Genomic DNA, 20,933 nt, shown 5'->3' with positions numbered 1-20,933 from the left:
ATGGGTCTAGTCACCTCAGAAAATGATTTATGAAGTCGGGGGTCATTAAGAAGGTGGAGTGCATCACTAAGGTAAGGCAGAAATGACAGTGTGGGAGTGAGGCTTCCTCTCGATTATAAGAATCTGGCTTGATTGCAGATACAAGGTGCTTGTTACTTTGGCACAGTGTGGTTAATTTCCCAATCGATTCTGGACTCATCGTTGAAGGTACTTTCTAATTTATCGGGTGATAACAAATTTAATCGTGTGCAGAATCTTGACGTGTGGTTGGGAGGGAGAGATGGGTGGCATGGTCATTGTCGTGTTAAGCACAATGCCGTTTCAGCACCAGCGATCCAGGTTAGAATCCATCCCAGTATGTAAGGAGTTTGTATGTTTCCCCAGTGTCTGCGTGGGTTTCCTCTCAATGATTGGATTTCTCTTTCTCTTTCCCCCCTCCCCCCCAGATTCCAAAGACTTGGTCACATATAATCATATAACCATTTACGGAGTGGATATGGGTGTATTTCAGCAGCGTGGGCTAGAAAGGACTATTACTGTGTTATCTATTTTTTAAAAAGAGCATGTTTGTGATTGTTCCATCTGGCTCTCATTTCAGAGGAGTTTCATAATGGTGAAGTCTAACTTGAGGTTTAAACAGAAAGGTCTGTGGATGCTGCAGAACTAGTGCAATGCACAAAGGTGTTGGAGGAACTCAGCAGGTCATGCAGCATCCCTACTGTATGACCTGGAGAATGACTCTGGCCTGAAATGTCGACAGCCCATTACTTTCCATGGATGCTGTCTGACTTGCTGAGTTCCTTCAGCACTTGTGCATTGTTGAAGTATCACAGTGTTCCATTTTGTAGTTGGTCTAATGTGTTCTTTCCAACAAGTTTAGTGAAGTTGAACAACCTTGGCAAAGTTAACTAATAGTGGTATGCAAAGAATGCTCTCAAGCCTTTTGGAGAGACAGACTGTGGAGGAAGAAGACAGGTACATCCTGTATGATGGTTAACTAAGAAGTTTTTCAAAATCTTGTTCAAGCAGGCACCCAGACCTTCCTTAACTGGTGTGAGAAGGATCTTGCTGGTCAGATGATCCTTGCACAGCAGGTGTTTTAGATTGACTGCACACTGTGTTAGTGGTGACTGTGCTAGGGATGTGACTGCCATCCATCTACTTCTGGAATATGAATTTGCTGAGAAGTTCTGAAAAGTGATTTAATAGGCTTTGACGAGATTTATCCCAAACAGCTGCATTAACACAGGACTCTGGTGCTCTCTGGGGTGTTCCCAGGGACATTTGCTCAGATGAATATAAACTGCTGGTGGAAGGTGGCCTTTGTTCTGCTAGGTTTTGCAGTAAAATGAGCTGTTCATGACAGAGTACTAGATTGAGAACTCCCATTTAAGAAGGTCTGACACTGTTGTAGAAGAAGAGGTTGGAATTCATGGAGAATCTTGAACTATTTGCTCAAAATGCACTTGAAGGAAAACTGATGTCACTGAGAATGTATGTATTTGATTTGATGTATTTGCAAATTCCTGAAATAAAAATTCTGTTAATGTTGTCATATCTGCTTTCATCCATCACAAAGTAAAATTTCTTACTATTTCATTAGCCTGTCTTCAGTTTTTAACTTTAATTTGCAGTTTTTAAGCAAGTTCTGGCTTTATCATTGTAAATATTGATATAGGTTGTATGCCATGCAGTGGGAATTTGGTGAAATCCTCTAGATAAGACATTAGTTTCATAGGGTTAACTTGCTGCCAAGATCCAGAGTGTTTTATTTCAGGAGATGAAGCATATACCTCCCCTCTACTTTGATTTGAGAAGCTGATGCAGTTTAATCTCCAGTTTAAATTTGGATATGCTGCATGGTAACAGACCCTTTTGGGTACATGAGTTTGTGCCACCAAATTAACCTACAACCCCGGTACATTTTGATGGATGGGAGGAAACCCACACAGACGTGTGAGAACATACAAATTCCTTACAGGCAGTGCCGGATTTGAGTCCCAATAGTGTTGAAACAGCCTTGTGCTAACCATGCTGCCCTATTTTAATTTAAATTTAATCTTTGATTATTATTTTTATTTAAAAATTTAAATTGTAAATTTTATATTAAAAAAACCCACTATTTGTTCTGACATGAGGAGGCCCTCCTGATTGGAATGTTTCGGCAAGATTTTTATTTAAAAAAAAAAATGTCAAGCATTGATAAAATGGCTTCAATTGACTTGGAGAGGTATCTGTTGTGTCAATTATTCGCATTTCTGCTGTAATCATGTTGAATTGGTTACCACAGTGGGAGTTCTTGTTCTGGCTAATTACAACTATCCTGCCGTTCAGTAAGATCTTGTTGATTTTTTTTTAACCTTGGTTCCACATTCCTGCAATGTATCTTGATTTTTAATAGTAGCTCATGATCTATCTGATTAATTACCAAGTTGGGCATTCCTCCCGCTATCTGTTTTTAATAGAATGACCTGGCCCAGTGATCGAGCTTCAACCAACCTGGGATGGTGCATGCAAATAATTGATTGCTTGTTTTTCTTAATGTCCTGATCTCTTTTTGTCCTTTTGCACAAAGCCTGGAGTGGCATAGTCAGAGGGTGATATGGTTAGCGCAATGCTATTTACAGCGGCAACAACTGGGTTTGAATCAGACGCTGTCTTGAGAGTTTGTACATTCTCCCTGTGTCTGTGAGGTTTTCCTCTCACCCCTCAAAACCTATGAGGGGTTGTCGATTAATGTTTTTATTTAGCAGCAAGGGGTCGTGGGCTGGAAGGGTCTGTTACCGTGCTGAATGTCTCAAAGTTAAATCTAAGTTTAAAAATGATTGTTTAACAATTCAAGAAAGGAATGTTAGATGACAGACAAACGATAACAATCAGAACATGGATTTCAGTTAGTTTGGTACCAAGCTCCTTGGCTATGTTTGAATAAAATAATAATAGTCATGTATGGAAATGGATGATCCACGTCGATGAACGGGTGTTTACAGTGGAAATGAGGCTTTATTTCATATGTGCAGAATTAATTCTCAGTAGCAGAACTGTTTGCAAAAAAATTTCAGATCCTAATTCCCATAAACTTTTTCCCTTGATCCATTGAAATGGTATAAATCACCTCTATTCAACTGTACTCGTGATGTAAAACACCTCCTGATTCTGACTTGTTTCTTTGATTTTTTTGTGTAAGTATTAGAATATTTTTGATCTAATATTTGTGTCCAGTTTTTCTGATTTGTGACACCATATTTGGCCGAGGCCCTTGGGAAAGAGAACCAGTTATTTTCAATGATTTTCTCTCTCTGTCTCTCTCTCTCTCTCTTTTTCTGGACTTTGATTTTTATCAAGGTTTTCAAAGTTCAATGCAGTATGAATTGTCTCACCAGAATCCGTGTCTGCACTTGAGTTAATTTTAAGAAGGAAATGCATGTACTAGGAAGGCTTCAATCTGGGAGCCTTGGGATTTTTTTTGGCCAATCGCATGGTTTAGTTTGAATATATTAGCAGCATGATGTCCTGATCTTGGTTTCAATTCTACTTGTTCTGGTTTTGATGGTCTTGCAATATTGATTCTTGCTGGCTCTTATTGCATGCTATTTTATAAATTAAAAGCATATTATTTTATAAATTTAAAAAAAAAAAAAATCTTTTTGGTGATATTTTCTTCCTGATCATCAGTAATAAGGTGTATTTGAATGAAAGACCAAAATAGTTTAAGGAGTGGCAGGCCTTTTAAATGTTTTTGTGGGCCTAGTGTTCCTATTGGGATGAAGAATCTTGTGGCTCTGCTTTGTAACAATGTAACTGTGGCTGGAGTACTGTTTGTAGGTGGAGCTTGAAGACTTCAACAGGTCCTCCATAATATGCAAAAATCTAATTTTATGCAGATAATCCCATTTATAAAGATTTTCAAGCTCATGATATTCACTTCCGGATGCAGTATATATTCCATTAGTTTAATTATAGTAGTGTTAGAATAGCCCATTCAATGAAACAAAAATATGGCAAGTGTGAGTAGAGCACTAAGAAAGGCATAGCGATTAGTAAACAGATGGGTTCTAGCTTGCAGGCAAATTGGTTTGTGTGTTCTCAGCAATAGAACCCAATGACTGCCAGTAAACTGTAAAACTCAGGCTGGTGTATATAAAGCCTCTTAATACATTGCTTTTTTTTATACCTTGACAAAGGGCTTGGGCCCGAAACATTGATTAGATGCATTGCTTCCCATAGACTCTGCATAAACCTGCTGAGTTTCACCAGCTTTCTTAGTGTGCTGTGCTACAATCACAGCAAATGCAGACTTTCTTAATTAATGTCTTTAATTAAATTTTTTTTAAAAAATGGTCAAGTTTATTGTGCTATTACTGGTGAAGTGAGAAGGGGTTATCAACAAACAGTCCAGCAAGTCAACTAACCTTCCTATAGCTGTGTAAAGAAGAAGAGCAAGAATACAATTGCAGAGTACATAGCAAGGACATTATGAGAGCATTGCATTCAGGAACCTGATGGCTGTGGGGAAACCTGATGCTGTGATTTTTTTTTTTTTTAATCCCACTTCTCCCAGTGGAAGAAGAGTGTGCGTCTGAGGTAAGACTGGTCCTTTAGTATGTTGGTTGCCTTTCCTCTGAAGCACGAGATCCAGGGGGAGGGAACTTGTGTAATGTTCTGAGCTTGGGTAGAGCAGCCCTAGTAGGATGCTTTTGACGATGAACCTGCAGAAGATGAGGGACATGGGGGAACATGCCAAAAATCTTTCCTTCTAAGGAAATTGAGATGTTAGTGTCCTTTCTTGACCACCAGATCAACATGGTTAGTCCAGTTGAGGCCACTGAAGTTGTTTACTTCTGAGAAATTGAAGCTATCTTCTTTCTCCACTTCAGTATAATTTGATGTGGGCACTTATCTTTCTCACCACCCCGCTTTCCTATCTTCTTCCTCCCCCACCATGTATATGATCAGCTCTGCTTCTTTGTGTCTCTGACTTGTCTTGATATTAAGACTGTCTATCTCCTTCCTGTATTCCTCCTCTTCATTATTTGACATTTGGCTTAAACTGGTGTCACCAATGAACTTAAAGATTGAGTCTTTGGCTGTACAGTCTTGGGTGTAGAGGAGGGAGTATAGTAGAATGCTAAGTACACATCCTTGAGTAAGTCGATAGGTGTTTTCATGCTGGGCCTCTGCTTCAAGGCCGGCTGCAGAGGCGGATAAAAATTTTAAACTTGCCTGTTCACGGAGCTTCCCTAAAACGCTGCTCCAGTGCCACCTCTATGCAGAGCGGTGCGTTGTCCAGAGCTGCTGTAGGCAGCTGTGTTTTCCAAAATGGTTCCAGCTACATGGAGGATTATGGGTAGGGAAGATGGCCATTGCTCTGCTGCGTATTAAGCCACTGGTGCTGATGAATGGCCCAGTGAAGTGCTGGTGGGGCAGTCTCAGCCCGCACCGGCCACCCCGATGCCCACTGCCGGCCCTGAGGGGGTCAGGGAGAAGAGTGAGTGATATGGGTCGTGGGCTGACAACGTCACCATGACATCATCAGCCTGCCCCAAGCCAGCCGCTTGTAGCTGGGTGGAAGAGTGCAGCACTCCGCTGCTGACCCTTGCCCTGAGAGGGATTGCAGTTGGTGCCTTGGAGCCAGCCAGACTGCATTCATGGAGGCAAGTCTCCCAACATGAGGCAGAGAATCTCCACCTTTACATTCAGAGTTTTTTTTTTACTGTGTGAAAGGGCCTAATGTTAAATGTGATAAAGGAGATGATGTTGCTCATCTGCAGTGATTGGCCTCTGTTCGATTGGAAGTCAGGGATCCCATACTTGGGGGTTGAGTTTGCTGGGGACTATTGTATTGTCTTTGTAATCAATGAAGTTAAATTGTAGTGTTAGAGAACCATTCAAAGGGAGTTTGAGCATTGGGGCCTTAGTGATTTTAAATAGATCATTAGGAGCAGGACCAGATGAGCCAGTTGCTGGGCCATCAGTACTCTGAATAATAGGACAGCAGATTGTTGGATTTCGCTGGGGTGCTCTTGCAATTAAGTCGTTACCACTTTTTATTTCTGTGTAGATACTATTTTAATGCATTTATGAAACTGAGAGAATAGAGGAAGGGCAGCATCTATCTTGTCTGTCATGTTCAGAGGCTGTGTGATAAATTGTCATCTATAACCTTCGATCTAATTCTCTCAGTAATGTGAAGTAGTTTAGCTCTTTTTTTATTTAAATTGTGAAGTATGAAATTCTGTCATTACAAATGTAAAGCATCAATGTGACTCTAGTGGGATTTAATGAATTTTGTGATGGAACTTGTCGTTCATTTATCCTGTTGATATACAGTGTCTGAAAACTCCGTGTATAATGAACAAAGCCACCAGTTTTGTGCTAATCTTTCTTCTGGCAAGGATGGAGAAACAAAGTTGGGCAGCATTATTCGAAGCCCAGGTTGTGTGATTTTTATCTATTTGAAATTGTTGGGTATTTTTTGTATAGATCCTGACAGAAAAATACTTGAATTTTTTTAAGATGTTGATTGATGAGATTTAATACATTTTTGTTTGTTCTAAGGTCTGCTGGTGGGTGCTTTAGATGCTGTGCTTGACTCCAATGCCCGTGTTGCACCATTCCGCATTTTACATCAGATGCCAGGATCACAAGTATACTGGGTCATTGCCTGTGGTATGTTACACATGTGTGAAACTTAAATTGCGAGCAAATGGTGTGGAAAGAATTGTATTACCATATTAATGTACTCAAGAGAGGTCTCAATTAAAGACCCTGAAGTCCTGATTATGATTCTGTGTCTTTCTCGAGGGGTCTTTCCTGCTACAATCTCCCAAAATATGGGAACAGTGACCTCCAACCTCCTTTCATATATTATCCTGCACAACGAATTTCCAATACAGATGCTGCTTTCACTGGGTTAAATGAGAACTTTAATGTATGCTTAACCATTTTTGGAAAGCAAATGAATTGTTGAAAGTTGATGACAATTACTGTCATTTGGATTGAAGGTGCAAGGTCGTATTTAGTTTCAGTTGCAAAGTTATGAACAGGTGGGTGTTCATAAACAAATGATCTTATTGATGAAAATTTGTTGCTCAGACATTGCACACTAATTGGGAAGCAGTTCTCCAGAGAAACACCGTTTCAAAACTCTGGCAACTGCTTTTATTTCTTGTTTTCCTTCCAGGGTTTCCCTGGCTGAATTGACAATAATGAGGTTTGCTTGTCCCAATGAGATTTATCAATACAAGCATGTCTACTCTGGTTATCTGAGGAAGCCCATTGGAAGAACGTTTGGACTTTATTTTGTGCTAGTTGTCTCTTGCCTCATGTCCAGTGTTAATTTTTATATTGTGTGATGTTAATTTGTATATTGTGTGATGTACAAGTGCACAACAATTGTTGCTGCGGCCAAATATGTGCTTCATGGGGGGGGGGGGGGGGAACAGTAAATATTAAATTGATAATAAATGCAAAGATAGAATGATAAATATTCCATTACAATAATACAAGAAAAGAACAGTGGCCTTGCATTAGTGGAGACCATTCTTTTGTGGTGTTGTAACAGTGTATGTTTACTGTAACAAGGGGATGTTAAAGTGATCCATATCAGAATTTTGGGGGATTTTTAAATTTCACTGTCTTCTGATGTATTAAAGTAAAAATGTAAATTTAAAAAAAAAGCTTTAAATTTCCACTATTTTTTGTACATTTCTCTGAAAGGAGCCACAATGGAAGAAATTCATCCACACTGGGAATGGCTAGAACAGAATCTTCTGCACACTCTTGCTGTATTTGACAATAAAGATGATGTTATCAATTTTGTTCATGGTAAAATAAAGGTAAGAATAAACCAGTAAGACTGTATGCAGTTAAATCATTTGGCTCTCCTCTGGGTTGTGGGTGGTAGGAGAAGAGGTATCAATTGCATTTTTCATTGTGTAACACAATGTAAAAAAAACTACCTACTCTGACATTCCACAATTATGCAGGGCTCCAATTTTAAACCATACAAAAAGGATAATTTACTCAGTGTAATGTTAAAGGGGGAAAAAAAAGTTTTAATGGAGAGCAATTGAAGATTATTTAGATGGTTAGCATTTTTGTATCAGCACTATTTGGGGTAGAGGAGACAGGTTTCCCAGAATGAGGGGAAAGATTTATTAGTTCCTGACTCACTCAGAGAAGTGTGTGCAGGAAAAAGGTGATAGCTTTGTTTAGATAATTTTCAGTTTAAGTTGTATTCTCAGGAGCAATGCAAGGTTCTTGCAATGCACAACATTGTACATGGTACTTGCTCAAAAGCAACTGAATATCATCATGAAAATGCATTTATAGGATAACAAAAGTTCACATTATTCTGCCAAATGCTGTTACTTTGCATGTGAATATTTTTATTGATCTGACATTGCGGGTGGCCTGCCTCTGGGTCACGTTTTTCCCCATGGTGGCACTGGCAGAGTGTTCAGTTGTGGAGTTCATCAGGGCAGTCTCTTTTGGCTTGGACAACTTGTTGTATTTACAGGGGTTCCTTGAGAGGTGGTGAAAAGCTACCTCAAGATGACGACTGTCTGTGTTATTGGGGTTTTGGATTTTAACAAAGTTGATCTTGAAATACATGCAACTTTAAATAAAAGAAAGTTCCAATCCTAATATATTTTTTTAAAAAAGCTCAGTTCATCCACATGCTCAATAGAAATAATTAAAAGCACAACTGCCCACCTATCTCTCTGGGAGGCAGCATCTCTCATTTCAGTGGGGACTTCTGAGTTTAATCAGACGTTTGCTTGGGTAGAGTGTTTAACAACCTGAAAGCTGGGAAATCTGGGGTTACTGATGTTCTCCTTGATGAACCCATTGGAGCAATGTGGGCAGAGCAGGAAAAAGGGGCTACTGTCAATTTATACTGGCGTTGGCAAGGAAAATCAGGACCTTTTGAATGTATATATTGGGAAGTCTGCCACTGGGAGGGGGGGTGGGGGAAACCTGGTCCATTTTGTGACTCAAGCCCATTTCACACTTGCATCCCAGTAAATTGGTCGTTCAGTGTTCTGAGATAGGAATGGGGGTTTGGCCTTTTACACGAGACCACTCCTAACTGGGACACTGAACGCTTTCACACTTGCAAGGGTTTATCCCCGGCTTTTGGTCTGTTATACCTTTAATAGGAAGTGCCTGCAATGCAATTGCCCATTTCACACTTGCCTGATCTTCATGCTGGTGTCTGCAGACGCCAAGGGTTGTACTAGGGGTCGAGACCGGCATCATCTGATGGCATTGAGCAGATTTTGATTTCACACTTGCCTCTTTAAAGGCCGATTGGCATTCGATTCCTGGGATCCAAAGGGTTTCAATAAGTACATTAAAATAAATCCAAAGGATTTAGTGAGAAGTCAGAGGAAATGGGGGAAATTGTGAATGATTTCTTTGCCTCGGTATTCACTAGGGAAAAAAATATTGAACCAGTTGAGGTAAAGAAAAATAGTGGGTAGGTAATGAAGCATACAAGGATAACCGAGGAGGTAGTGATGGCTGTGTTGAAAAAGATAAAGGTGGATAAATCTCTGGGACCGGACAAAATATTCCCAAGGACACTCAGGGAGGCTAGTGGACAGATAGTGGGGCCATTAACAGAGATATTTAGGATGTCACTGGCCACGGGGGTGCCAAAGGATTGGAGGGTGACGCATGTGGTTCCGCAGTTTAAGAAAGGGTCTAAATGTAAACCTGGGAATTATAGGCTCGTGAGTCTGACGTCTGTGGTGGGCAAGTTGATAGAAAGTGTTGTGAGGGATGGTATTTACAAATATTTGGAGGTACAGGGATTGCTAGGGAGTAATCAGCATGGTTTTGTCAGGGGTAGATCATACTTGACAAACATGATTGAGTTTTTTGAGGGGGTTACAAAAAAAGGTTGATGAAGGGAAAGCTGTGGATGTTGTCTATTTAGACTTTAGTAAAGCTTTTGACAAAGTTCCCCACAGGAGGTTAGCAAAAAAGATGGAGGCATTAGGTATAAATGAGGAGGTAGTGAAATGGATTCAGCAATGGTTGGATGGGAGGTGTCAGAGAGTAGTGGTAGAAAATTGTTTGTCCAATTGGAGGCCGGTGACTAGTGGAGTTCCTCAGGGATCGGTCCTCGGTCCATTATTGTTTGTTATATATATTAACGATCTGGAAGTAGGGGTGGAGAATTGGATAAGCAAGTTTGCGGATGATACAAAAATTGTTGGTGTTGTGGACAGTGAGGAAGATTACCGTAGATTAAAAGGTGATTTATGAAGGCTGGAGGTGTGGGCTGAGAAATGGCTGATGGAATTTAATACAGATAAGTGTGAGGTGTTACATTTTGGAAAGGCAAATCTAAATAGGTCATATGCATTAAATGGTAGGCTATTGAGATGTGCAGAGCAACAAAGGGATTTAGGAGTTGTGGTAAATAGTACCCTCAAAGCTGATACTCAGGTAGATGGTGTGGTGAAGAAGGCATTTGGAATGTTGGCCTTCATAAATCGGAGTATTGAATTCAAGAGTAGGGAGGTTATGATGAAATTGTACAAGGCATTGGTGAGGCCAAATTTGGAGTACTGTGTACAGTTTTGGTCACCAAATTATAGGAAAGATGTAAACAAAATAGAGAGAGTGCAGAGAAGGTTCATGAGAATGTTACAGGATTTCAAGGTTTGAGTTACAGGGAAAGGTTGTGCAGACTGGGGCTTTTTTCTCTGGAGCGTAGAAGATTGAGAGGGGACTTGATAGAGGTGTTTAAGATTTTAAAAGGGACAGACAGTAAACGTGGATAGGCTTCTTCAATTAAGAGTGGGGGAGATTCAAACTAGAGGGCATGGTTTAAAATTGAAGGGGGAAAATTATAAGGGGAACATGAGGGGAAATTTCTTTACGCAGAGGGTGGTGGGGATGTGGAATGAGCTTCCGACAGACGTGGTCAAGGCGGGATCATTGGTTACATTTAAAGAAAGACTGGATAGTTACATGGATAAGAGAGGACTGGAGGGGTATTGACCGGGTGCTGGTCAGTGGGACTAGGAGGGTGGTGATTTGTTATGGCATGGACTAGTAGGGCTGAACTGGCCTGTTCTGTGCTGTAAGTGGTTATATGGTTATAAGTGTGGAAGGTGCTTCAAATTGGGCAATGCTGGCACATAATGTCAAACTATTGTTTGTTTATTTAAGGTTGTGGTTTTCAGCTCAAACTGTGTTGTAGAATTTCGACTTGATGATCCAGTTGAATGTAATTAAACTACTGAAAGATTGTGAACTGTACTTGCAAATTTAAAAAAGAAGTTTCCATTTTCCATTCTGGCTGTATGCTTATACTGGTTTGAAACAATTTCTGTGAGTTTTAAAATTTCAGGGAAGTCTCAGCAGAACTGGCATGCAGCCAGCAAATCTTGACTGCAGTTGACCAATTCCCAACCAAAACCAGAACTAATTTTGTTTCAATAAATATAGTATTTCATTTAGATTTCAGATTTATTGTCCGAGTACCTACATGACATCATATATAATCCTGAGATTCTTTTTTCCTGTAGGTGGGTCAGAATTAGTAGTGCAAAAAAATAAACTGCAGTGTCAATATCTAAACAATCAAAAGAACTGTAAACTGATAACAAATGTAAACAAACTGCAACACAGGGAGAGCAAAGAAAATCAATAAAGTGCACAAGTAAGAGTCCTTAAATGAATCCCTGATTGCGTTTGTTGCAGAAGAGTCTGATGGTGGAGGGGCAGCAGCTGTTCCTGAACCTGATGGTGTGAGTCTCGTTGCACCTATACCTCTTCCCTGATGGCAGCAGTGAGAATAAAGTGTGTGCTGAGTGGTGAGGGTCTTTGATGATTGTTGCTGCCCTGCGATGGCAGCATTCCCTGTATATGCACTCAATAGTGGGGAGGGTATTGTATTGCCTGTAATGTTCTGGGCAGAGTCCACTACCTTTTGGAGGGCCTTACACTTGGATATTGGTGTTTCCATACCAGACTATGATGCAGCCAGTCAACACGCATTTCTAAATACCTCTGTAGAAATCTGCTAGGGTTTCCAATGTCATACCAAACCTCCGCAAACTCCTGAGGAAGTAGAAGTGCTGATGTGCTTTCTTCATGATGCCATTGGTGTGTTGGGTCCAGGAAGATCCTCCAAGATGGTGACTCCCAAGAACCTAAATGTGCTCATGCTCTCCACCTCTTTTTTTTTCCCCCCCATTAACCTCTGGCTTTCCTTTTCTGAAGTCAACAATCAGCTTATCATATTTTATAGCTAACAAATGGCTTGTTCAGTGACCAAAGTTAGAATACCAGAATAAGAGGAAGTGGAAATGTACAGTTTCCTTTGGCATTTGGCTATGTTGAAACACGAGTCTATAAATCTTTTTGGTTAGGGCCTCATTGCAGAAGAAACCAGGAGCAAATTGGCAGAACAAGAGGAAGACCCTGAGAAATTCCGGGAGGCTTTGGTAAAATTTGAGACTAGATTTAATTTCCCAGACTTGGAGAAACTGGTGACCAATTATTCGTGTTGTTGTTGGAAAGGCCGGGTTCCTCGACAAGGTTGGATTTACCTCAGCATCAACCACCTCTGTTTCTATTCATTTCTACTTGGTAAAGAAGGTAAGAATAAATGAATAATGCATGCAAGTTGACTGCAAGGGAAACTTTGCTGATTTTACTGTTTTTGTATGTCTTTTATCAGAAGACAAGATTACATTTGTAGAAAGAATAAAATGCCATTTCAGCATTCAATTATTTGTCTCAACACCTAATATCCACCAAGTATCTTTTCTCTACTGTATCTTGAAGTACACTGGAAGCAAATAATAACCTAGTGATACACATCTCCAAGCACTCTTCCACACTCATTGAAGGAAAAGTGAAAAATATCATCATTTGGGGCATCACATTTGCTCAGTGATGTAGTGAAGGATTCATTTCGAAGGATGGGGTGGTCAGTATTTTACATTTCTCTTGAGAGCTAGGAAACTTTAATGGTTAAGAGATCCTAAGAAGATTCAGTTGTCTAACTGATAAAATATTGTTGAATTAATTTTTTTTACCCCTAATTGATATTCTGTTTAATTGTAAAAGTGATAAGACCATAAGAAATGGGAACAAAACTAGAATATTCAGCCCATTGAGTCTGCTCTGCTGTTCAGTCATGAACTGATCCATTTTCCTACTCAGTCCCACTGCCTGGCCTAAACCTTTTGAAGCCGGGGCTAATCAAGAACCTATCAATCTCTCCCTTAAGTATACCCAATGATTTGGCTTGTGCAACAAATTCCACAGATTAACCACTAAGTGACATCATAGTTATGGAAAACTATATTCTGTTTTCAAAAATGTTGTTTTGGTACTATTTCTGTTGGATGTAATTGCCAATGTTCGTCAACTCTAGTTTGGTAGAGTTCTGATTTATCATTGTTCTTTCTCCCTTGCAGTCCAGTTCATGAATTTTGGATTGATGGGCTATTTGGTCAACACATTTCAAGGCACTTTAATTTTGGAGATGCAATCAGAATTGTATGAATTTGTGATGTAGTATTAACTTGTGATGTAATATTATTTGCCAAATTCCTATTTCTGTGACATTTTGGAGGAACCAGCTGAAATACCTAGGCTGAGAATGATACTGAACACCATTTGTACCAAAAACATTTGCATGTTCCTCTTTAGTAAAGGAAACAGGAATTGGGTTGGAACTATAATCATATTTGTGGGAGAGAGTCTGAAAGCTGGGAAGTCGGGGTTGAGTATGAGAGTCGGCCACTGTTGATCATGGGGTTTGGGGAGGAGGATTGATGGTGGAAGGTGGGTGTGAGAGCCTCCTCAGTGCTCAAGAGAGGTGGTTTTTAGTTTTGTTAGCAGCTCTGTGAATAGATGAAGTCTAGAGAGAGTAGTATTGGGAGTGGGGACATTTACAGGACCCAGTTCCCTGATGGCTAGTGGCAGAAGACTATGGTGATTCACCACAAAGTCTTTGGCTGGGATATGAGGAGATGACTCTACCCCCTGGGTTGCTGATGTCCACTTGCATGTGGAAAGTCCCCTTTCAGTAGTGCTGAAAATAGCTCAAGAGCAGGAAGCAAAGTGATGTAAGACATTGAGAATACCCAGCACTAAACATTAGGTACTGTTATAGAAGAGAAATGGAGTGCTTGCTCCACACCAAAGGATGGGGGAGGGGGAGGGTGGTGAGGGAGGGAGAGCAGAACTGGATAAGCTGCTAAAGAATTTAATTTTCAATATTTGATGGCTATTACATTTATGATTTATTTTTTGGAGGAGGAGAAATATTACAAGATTAATTCATAATCCTTTCCTCAAATTCCAAAAGTAATGGCATGCATGCCTTAAAAAAAAATCAAATTATAATCTGACAGGAAATGACTTGCAGTAATGGATTGGGGAAGAGACTGACATGGTGTTAGTGTTTTGTATTCTGAGTTTGGGTAATTCACATCAGGAAGTACGGTAATTTGTCATCCACAGTTTGTACGAATGCAGTTAAGAATGCTTTTAATGTGCTTGGCAGTTTAAATTTTTGGTTCAATGCGTGAAAAAGAAATTGCATTTTCCCTTTGATTACTCATTCCAGGCACAGTTGCTGGAATATACTTTTTAGAAGGCATAGCAATGATTTTGCTATAAATGAGCACAGTGGATATTTTGTCCCATGTTTGCAGAAAAATTAATCAAATTTTGTATTATTACTTAAAATTAATATTGAGTAATGAACCAGTATTACCTTGATTAGAAAACTGGTTTGCAAATGAGAGGCAAAATGTCTGCCTCATTCACAAACCGTTCTTTGACCAATTTTGAGTTGTCAGTCCAGTAGTTGAGCATGTTTGTACTGCTTAAAAGTATAATGCTTAACCATCCATGTTGTGTGACCTTTTTTGAAAAACCTTTTTGTTTCTGTCATGATTGTCTTGAAGAGGAGGTTTTTAAAACTACTCTTCTTGCCCTTGCTATCTATATAAGCTGGCTAAGATTTAACCAAGTTAGCTCTTGGTGATTTTTCTATTTCTGTTGATGATTTGGGTTTCTGACAGAAATCAACAGTTGTATTGGCAAGATGTTTTTGTGGATTACATTTATTTTCCATTCATTAACAAATTTGCTTGAAATTCTTCTTGTGGTTTACTTTCTAACTTTAAAATGTCAGCATTTATGACTAATGTTTTCCACAGTGAAATTTGGCTTGTAGATTTTCCTGAGTTTGGCCCATTCGCTCATTTCCCAAACTTTTTGCTCTTTGGATCTGAAGGCTGACCTTTGTTGGTCAACTCCATATTGGATTTGAACAGCAGTGCTCTGAGCAGCAACACTTCTTTAAATCATTTAGTTGGATGCTGTGGAGGATCAAGTGCTCCTGAGCTGGGAAAACTTTGGACAGTGAAGCCTCCCTCTGCCCCACCCCCAGCTTTACCAGCTATTAAAGCTTTTTTGATGCTTTTAAATGTCCTTTAAATGATTAAAAATAATACATTTTAAAGATTCTTAATTACTGACAAAATGCCACAAAATAGCCTGATTCCTCGGTGGTCTCACTCAATCTTTGACACCATTGCCTTTTGCCAAATGTTTTGGCCCAACCTTTAGGGTTTAAGGAAGGTTTTAAAGGGAAAAGAGTGCAACAAATAAGTGGAGTCTTTACAGAAATTATTCCAGGTGTGAAACGTGAGTGTCTGAAGGACTGCAGGATAGTGCAGAAGAGGCTACAGCCCAATAAACAGCTCTTGGGATAGGGATACTTGGCACCGGAAGTGATCATAATGTTTGGAAGAAAAGATCAGATGGAAAGATTTAAACACTGTATGAGGCTATTAACTTGAAAATGTTGGTGTCAGAGATGACCAGAGTTTGTGTGGAAATGTATTCCAGCACTTTGGGTGAAGAAAGTGGCTGAATACAAGTCTGCAGTTGTTGCTTCCCACTTTCCACCATTGTTAAACTCCAGAGCATAGACTGGAGGCCAATTACCAAAAAATAAAAGGATGAGTTGCATCCCTATGGAGAAGTGTTTTGTTTCCATCATTTATTTGTTGGTGGATAAGACTTCATGAAGCATTGTGGGGCAAACACTTTTCAAATGCATCAATGCTTTTAGCTCAATATTGATACAGAATTGTATTTAATTCCTTTATAAAATACAGGGAAATCATGTTGTCAGTTTGTTTACTTTTAAAGATTGCCTGTAAGCTACAGTCCTGATATAATGCTTTGTTATTTCAGTGAAACTAGTTATCCCTTGGGCCGATGTGAAAAAATTAGAAAGAACCTCCAACACACTTATCACTGAAATAATCCGAATCACAACTCCAAGTAAAGAGCGTGATTTCTCCATGTTCCTGAACATTGATGAAACTTTCAGGCTCATGGAGCTGCTGGCAGATGTGACAATTCGAAGATTGCTTGACAATGAGGCATTTGAATTGGATCCATCTCTACAAGAACCTACACAAATTACAAAAAAGTAAGAAATAAATGGAAATTGATTTTAACTAAATGCAAAATCTGTATCTGTATTTTGTTTCAATTGTGTAAAATGTACAGCAGTTTTGTTACTATCAGTTATCTGACTATTTTTATTAATTTAAGATTGTGTTGGGAGTGGCACGGTTGGAGTAGTGATTAGTGCAGCACTGTTAAAGCGCCAGAGACTTGGTTTCGAATCCCACGCTGCCTGTAATGAGTTTGTATGTTCTCGCCTTGTCTGCATGGATTTTTTTTCCCCAGAAACTCTGGTTTTTCTCCCACCCTTCAAAACATACCAGGGATGTAGGGATGGGCAGCTTGGGCTTGTGGGATGAAAGGGCCTGTTACTTTGCTGTATAATTAAAATTTATATTTGCATAAATTTGCATGATCATTGAATAATTTGTCTGAAAAATGTGCTGCTTGTTATTGCTGGTGTAACAGTACTGGAAGAACTGATATTACGAGCTCTCGTTTTAGTAAAATGGAATTATCACTAAGGGATAGTATAAATAGGAGGAACTGAATGGTCAGTTAACATTTGCCTTTTCACTCAAGCACCATCACAACATAAGTAATAGCCCAGCGACAATTCAATACATTGGAAGAACTGAGGGAAGGCTTGCCACAGACTGTTCAATTCAACACATTTGCAAAGACATTGTGATTTTGCAGAGGAGAACTATTCTGACAGCTGAAGAGAAAACCGCTCTCAAGGCCAGCCACTTTGTGGAGATCAGAAAGCATGCTCTGTGAATGACTGGGCCTTTTTGGTGGATTGACCTGTGCCAGGAAGGTCTTTTGGAAACCATACTTCATTTTGAGTGTGACTAACAGCGAAGGTCACTTGGAGAGACTGGTTCCAGGGTCTTGGAAGCTTCTTGGAGGCTGCCCAGTTTGACTCTTGCCTACAAAAGGACCAGGAATGTTATGACCACAGTTCATGTGGATGGGCCTTTCTTTAAAGGCAATGCAAGGAGAATTCGTGAGACTGTTGCCGCCACAACTCCATGCTTCCCCATCAGTTCATCATTAATCCTGGACATCAAATTTCAAAAGCCTATGCTTCAACACTAAATTTAAAAGACAGATCTCTGAAGTAAGTATATAGATTTTGGGAGGACAATAATGGATTGGGTACCAGGCACATAGAGACATATGCGCACAGAGATGCACATGCACACACAGTGTTAAAGATGGTTTAAGAGTAAGAATAAAATTATTATTTTAAAATCAAACACTGTCTGGCTCATTGTCTATTTCTACTTATTATGCATGGTTCGTAACACCAAAATAATCTATGGATTTACCTTGTAACTTGTTCAATTTCTGGGATTTGCAAGTAATGGCAGGCCAGCGTTTACTGCCCATCATTCATTGCCCTTGAAGGTGGTAACGAGTCACAACCTTGAACTGCGGCAGTCACGTTGCATTGTGCTGTTGAGTTGGGAGTTCCAGGATTTAGTGTTGGTGACATCGAAGAGCTAGCAATGTTTTCAAATCAGGATGGTGTGTGATGTGGAGAGCCAGAAGGTGCTAGTGTTCCCAGTCCTTGCTGGCTTGTGGGTAGAGGCTGCAGGTTCAGGAGATTGTCATTGTAGCATAGGTGAATAATTGGAGTGAATTTTTGAGATGGTGCACACTGTAGCTACTATGCCAGTGGTGGATAGAATGAATGTGTGGTGGGTTAACAGACTGCTTTGAACCGGCACTGTCAAGCTTTGTGCTATTGGAGCTATGCTTATCCAGCTATTCCATCACACACATGACTTGAGCCTGGGTATCAGGAAGAGAGTCACATGTTGTAGGATGCCTAGCCTTTTGCCTTGTTGTCAGTCTCTTTGTGTTAATGGTCACTGATGACGCTACACGTCTTCATCTCAGACTCGTTGGAAGGACTTGAAGATAGTAATGCCATTGAATATCAAGAGTGGGTGGTTTAACCCTTTAAAGAAAGGTATTGCTCAGCATTTTGGCAGCATGAATGCCATTTGACAGCTTATCAGACTACAGCTGAATGTTGTCCAGGTCCTGCTGCCAGGTAGGATGCTTAAGAGATGCGACCATCTTACTTTGTGGTAGAGGAGGACATTTTATTAAGTAGCTGCAAATGGTTGTACTTAAGCCACTGCCCTGAGTACCTCCTGCTGTGAGGTTCAGGGACTAGGATAATTGACCACCATACATCTCAGTACAACTTCATCTGATGAAATGATCTGCATTGACTTCTAAATTTACCATGATTCCTTGATGATGAACTCTGTCAAATGCCCACTTATTGTCAAGTGTATGCTTTGCCTCTGTCATTTTTGCTCTTATCAATGTTTGTACCAAAGCTAGAGGTCTGGAGTGGTTCTGGCAAAACCTAAACTGGAGATGGATGAGCAGGTTACTGGGAATCCATGCTGGGTGATAAAGTTATCGATGATATCTGCCATTGCTTTGGTGATTGAGTAGAACAAGTTGTAAATGTGTATGTTATTGGTCAGGCTGCCGTTTATTGTTCAGCTTGTTGTTACCTTTGAAAAAATGTAAGGAGTATCAAGAAGTGCTTGCTAATTTGAAGCAATAGTTGAAGGATATGTGGAATAGCGATCTTTTTAAACCAGTGTCAATAGCAGTAAAGCAACTATATTGTTAAAGTTGACTTCTGACAAGGCAATGTCCTTGGATTGGTTTTTTCCCCCAGCTTTTTTTGGGGATGCAGCATCATTTTTCAAGGTGAGAGTTGCATCTGTCATGGGTCATCAAACCTTCTGGAATGAAGTCTTCCTCTGCAAAAAGGAATACATCTGCAGCATGCTTCCTTTGACCATCTGGTTGGCCTTTTTATTTGGAGACTAATTGGTTGGTGATTATTTCACTAAACATCTTGCTGTATTGTGCCATCTCCTTCCAGTTCAGTGATGTTGGTTGAACATCACCATTGTGGGTGATGATGGATGATGTCAGAGGATGAAATTGAAGAAGAGGGATGTGGAATGGATGATATTTGATTACTTAAAAAAAAAATGTACTGCAGGGGATGCAGTCAATTCTGAATATTTAACTTGATTTGTTACCTTGTATATAGTCTCTGTTTGGAAATGATCACCTGATGCAAGTTCCTTGGATGCCTGTAATTTGCAAGTTTATTGTACTTCGTTTGAATAGGTTACAAAGTAGGACAAGTTGAAATGAATTGTTGGCATGGTATCTAATTAGATCCACTACAAAGCATGTGTTTTAGGTAATAATTACAGTAGATAGCTTGCAATAATGGTTTATAGCCACAAACATGCAATAAAACAAAAGCTGCACTAGTCCCAATGGAACTTTGCCCATTTCAGGGTGGCTGGATCCGTTGCTAAGCAGCAACTGAAGAAGTATATTAACAAGCTATAGTAAAGCTCAAATGGTTGCAACAGAGAGAGAAGGAGCTCTATTTCTGCCAGAGAGATGTTAATATACTTCTTCAGTTGCTGCTTAGCAACGGATCCAGCCGCCCTGAAATGGGCAAAGTTCCATTGGAACTAGTGCAGCTTTTGTCTTGTGCAACAGGAGGTTCATTTGAAGTGTTTGTCAAGGAGTGGCTGCAGTAATCTGGGAAAGTAAAACTGTTCCATGGAGCAAAAAAGATACAATCTTGAATGGTTCATCACAGTGATGTGTTTTGAGAGGCTGATGTTGAAGCATATCAGCTCTAGTCTGAGCAGTGACATGGATCCATTCCCATTTGCCTACTGCAGCAACAGGTCCATGGCAGATGCCATCTCACTGGCTCTACACACTGTCCTGGAACACCTGGACAGCAAAGATAAATACATCAGAATGCTCTTTATTGTCTACAATTTGGCATTCAATAGAATCATCCCCTCAAAACTGATTATCAAACTCCAAGATCTGGGGCTCAGTACCACACCTCACCTCCAGACCACAGTATGAGGATTGGTAAGTAAATTGGGTGGGACGGACTAGTGGGCCGAGATGGCCTGTTACCAGGCAGTATGTCTAAATTTTGGCCATGGCCAGTCTCTCAAAGCATTTCATCACAGTAGAAGTTAGTGCTACTGGGCAGTAGTCGTTGAGGCAGCTTACACGACTCTTCTTGACGCCCTCTGACTGCAGCAATGAGAGTTGAAAATGCCCGTGAACACTCCGGCTGGTTGGTTGGTGCAGATTTTCAATACCCTGCCAGGTATGCCGTGAGTGCCTGATACCTTGAATGATGTTCTTATGTCACCCTCCAAGACAGATATCATAGGGTCCTCAGCCTTTTCATGGATTCTAGTAGCACTGTTTGGTTCTACTTCTCAAAATGGGCATAGGTGTTCAGCTCATTGGGTAGTGAGGCATCACAGCCATCTATAGTGTTCACCCTCACTTTCTAGGTTGTAATGGCCTGCACTCCCTGCCATATCTTGATAAGTATTTGTGTCTAGCTTAAATGCCCTTGTTCT

At 40.1% G+C, this 20,933-nt stretch overlaps 1 protein-coding gene across 3 annotated transcripts in view; it reads left to right on the top strand.

Moving 5' to 3' along the window:
* The window catches only part of LOC138739287 (TBC1 domain family member 8-like), a 93,415-nt gene that overhangs the window by 33,055 nt on the left and 39,427 nt on the right, over positions 1 to 20,933 (top strand). For 2 of the 3 annotated variants that reach the window (XM_069891053.1, XM_069891052.1), the window contains exons 2-6: positions 6,331 to 6,435; positions 6,559 to 6,669; positions 7,720 to 7,838; positions 12,396 to 12,624; positions 16,252 to 16,492. In XM_069891053.1, the coding sequence (XP_069747154.1) occupies positions 6,331 to 6,435; positions 6,559 to 6,669; positions 7,720 to 7,838; positions 12,396 to 12,624; positions 16,252 to 16,492 (805 nt within the window). The remainder of the gene's footprint in view (positions 1 to 6,330; positions 6,436 to 6,558; positions 6,670 to 7,719; positions 7,839 to 12,395; positions 12,625 to 16,251; positions 16,493 to 20,933) is intronic. The other variant, XM_069891054.1, reaches the window with a different exon arrangement.

Source organism: Narcine bancroftii, chromosome 7, assembly GCF_036971445.1.
Source record: "Narcine bancroftii isolate sNarBan1 chromosome 7, sNarBan1.hap1, whole genome shotgun sequence".
In the NCBI taxonomy this organism is placed as follows: domain Eukaryota; kingdom Metazoa; phylum Chordata; class Chondrichthyes; order Torpediniformes; family Narcinidae; genus Narcine; species Narcine bancroftii.
This window is presented reverse-complemented; position numbering and strand designations above follow the sequence as displayed.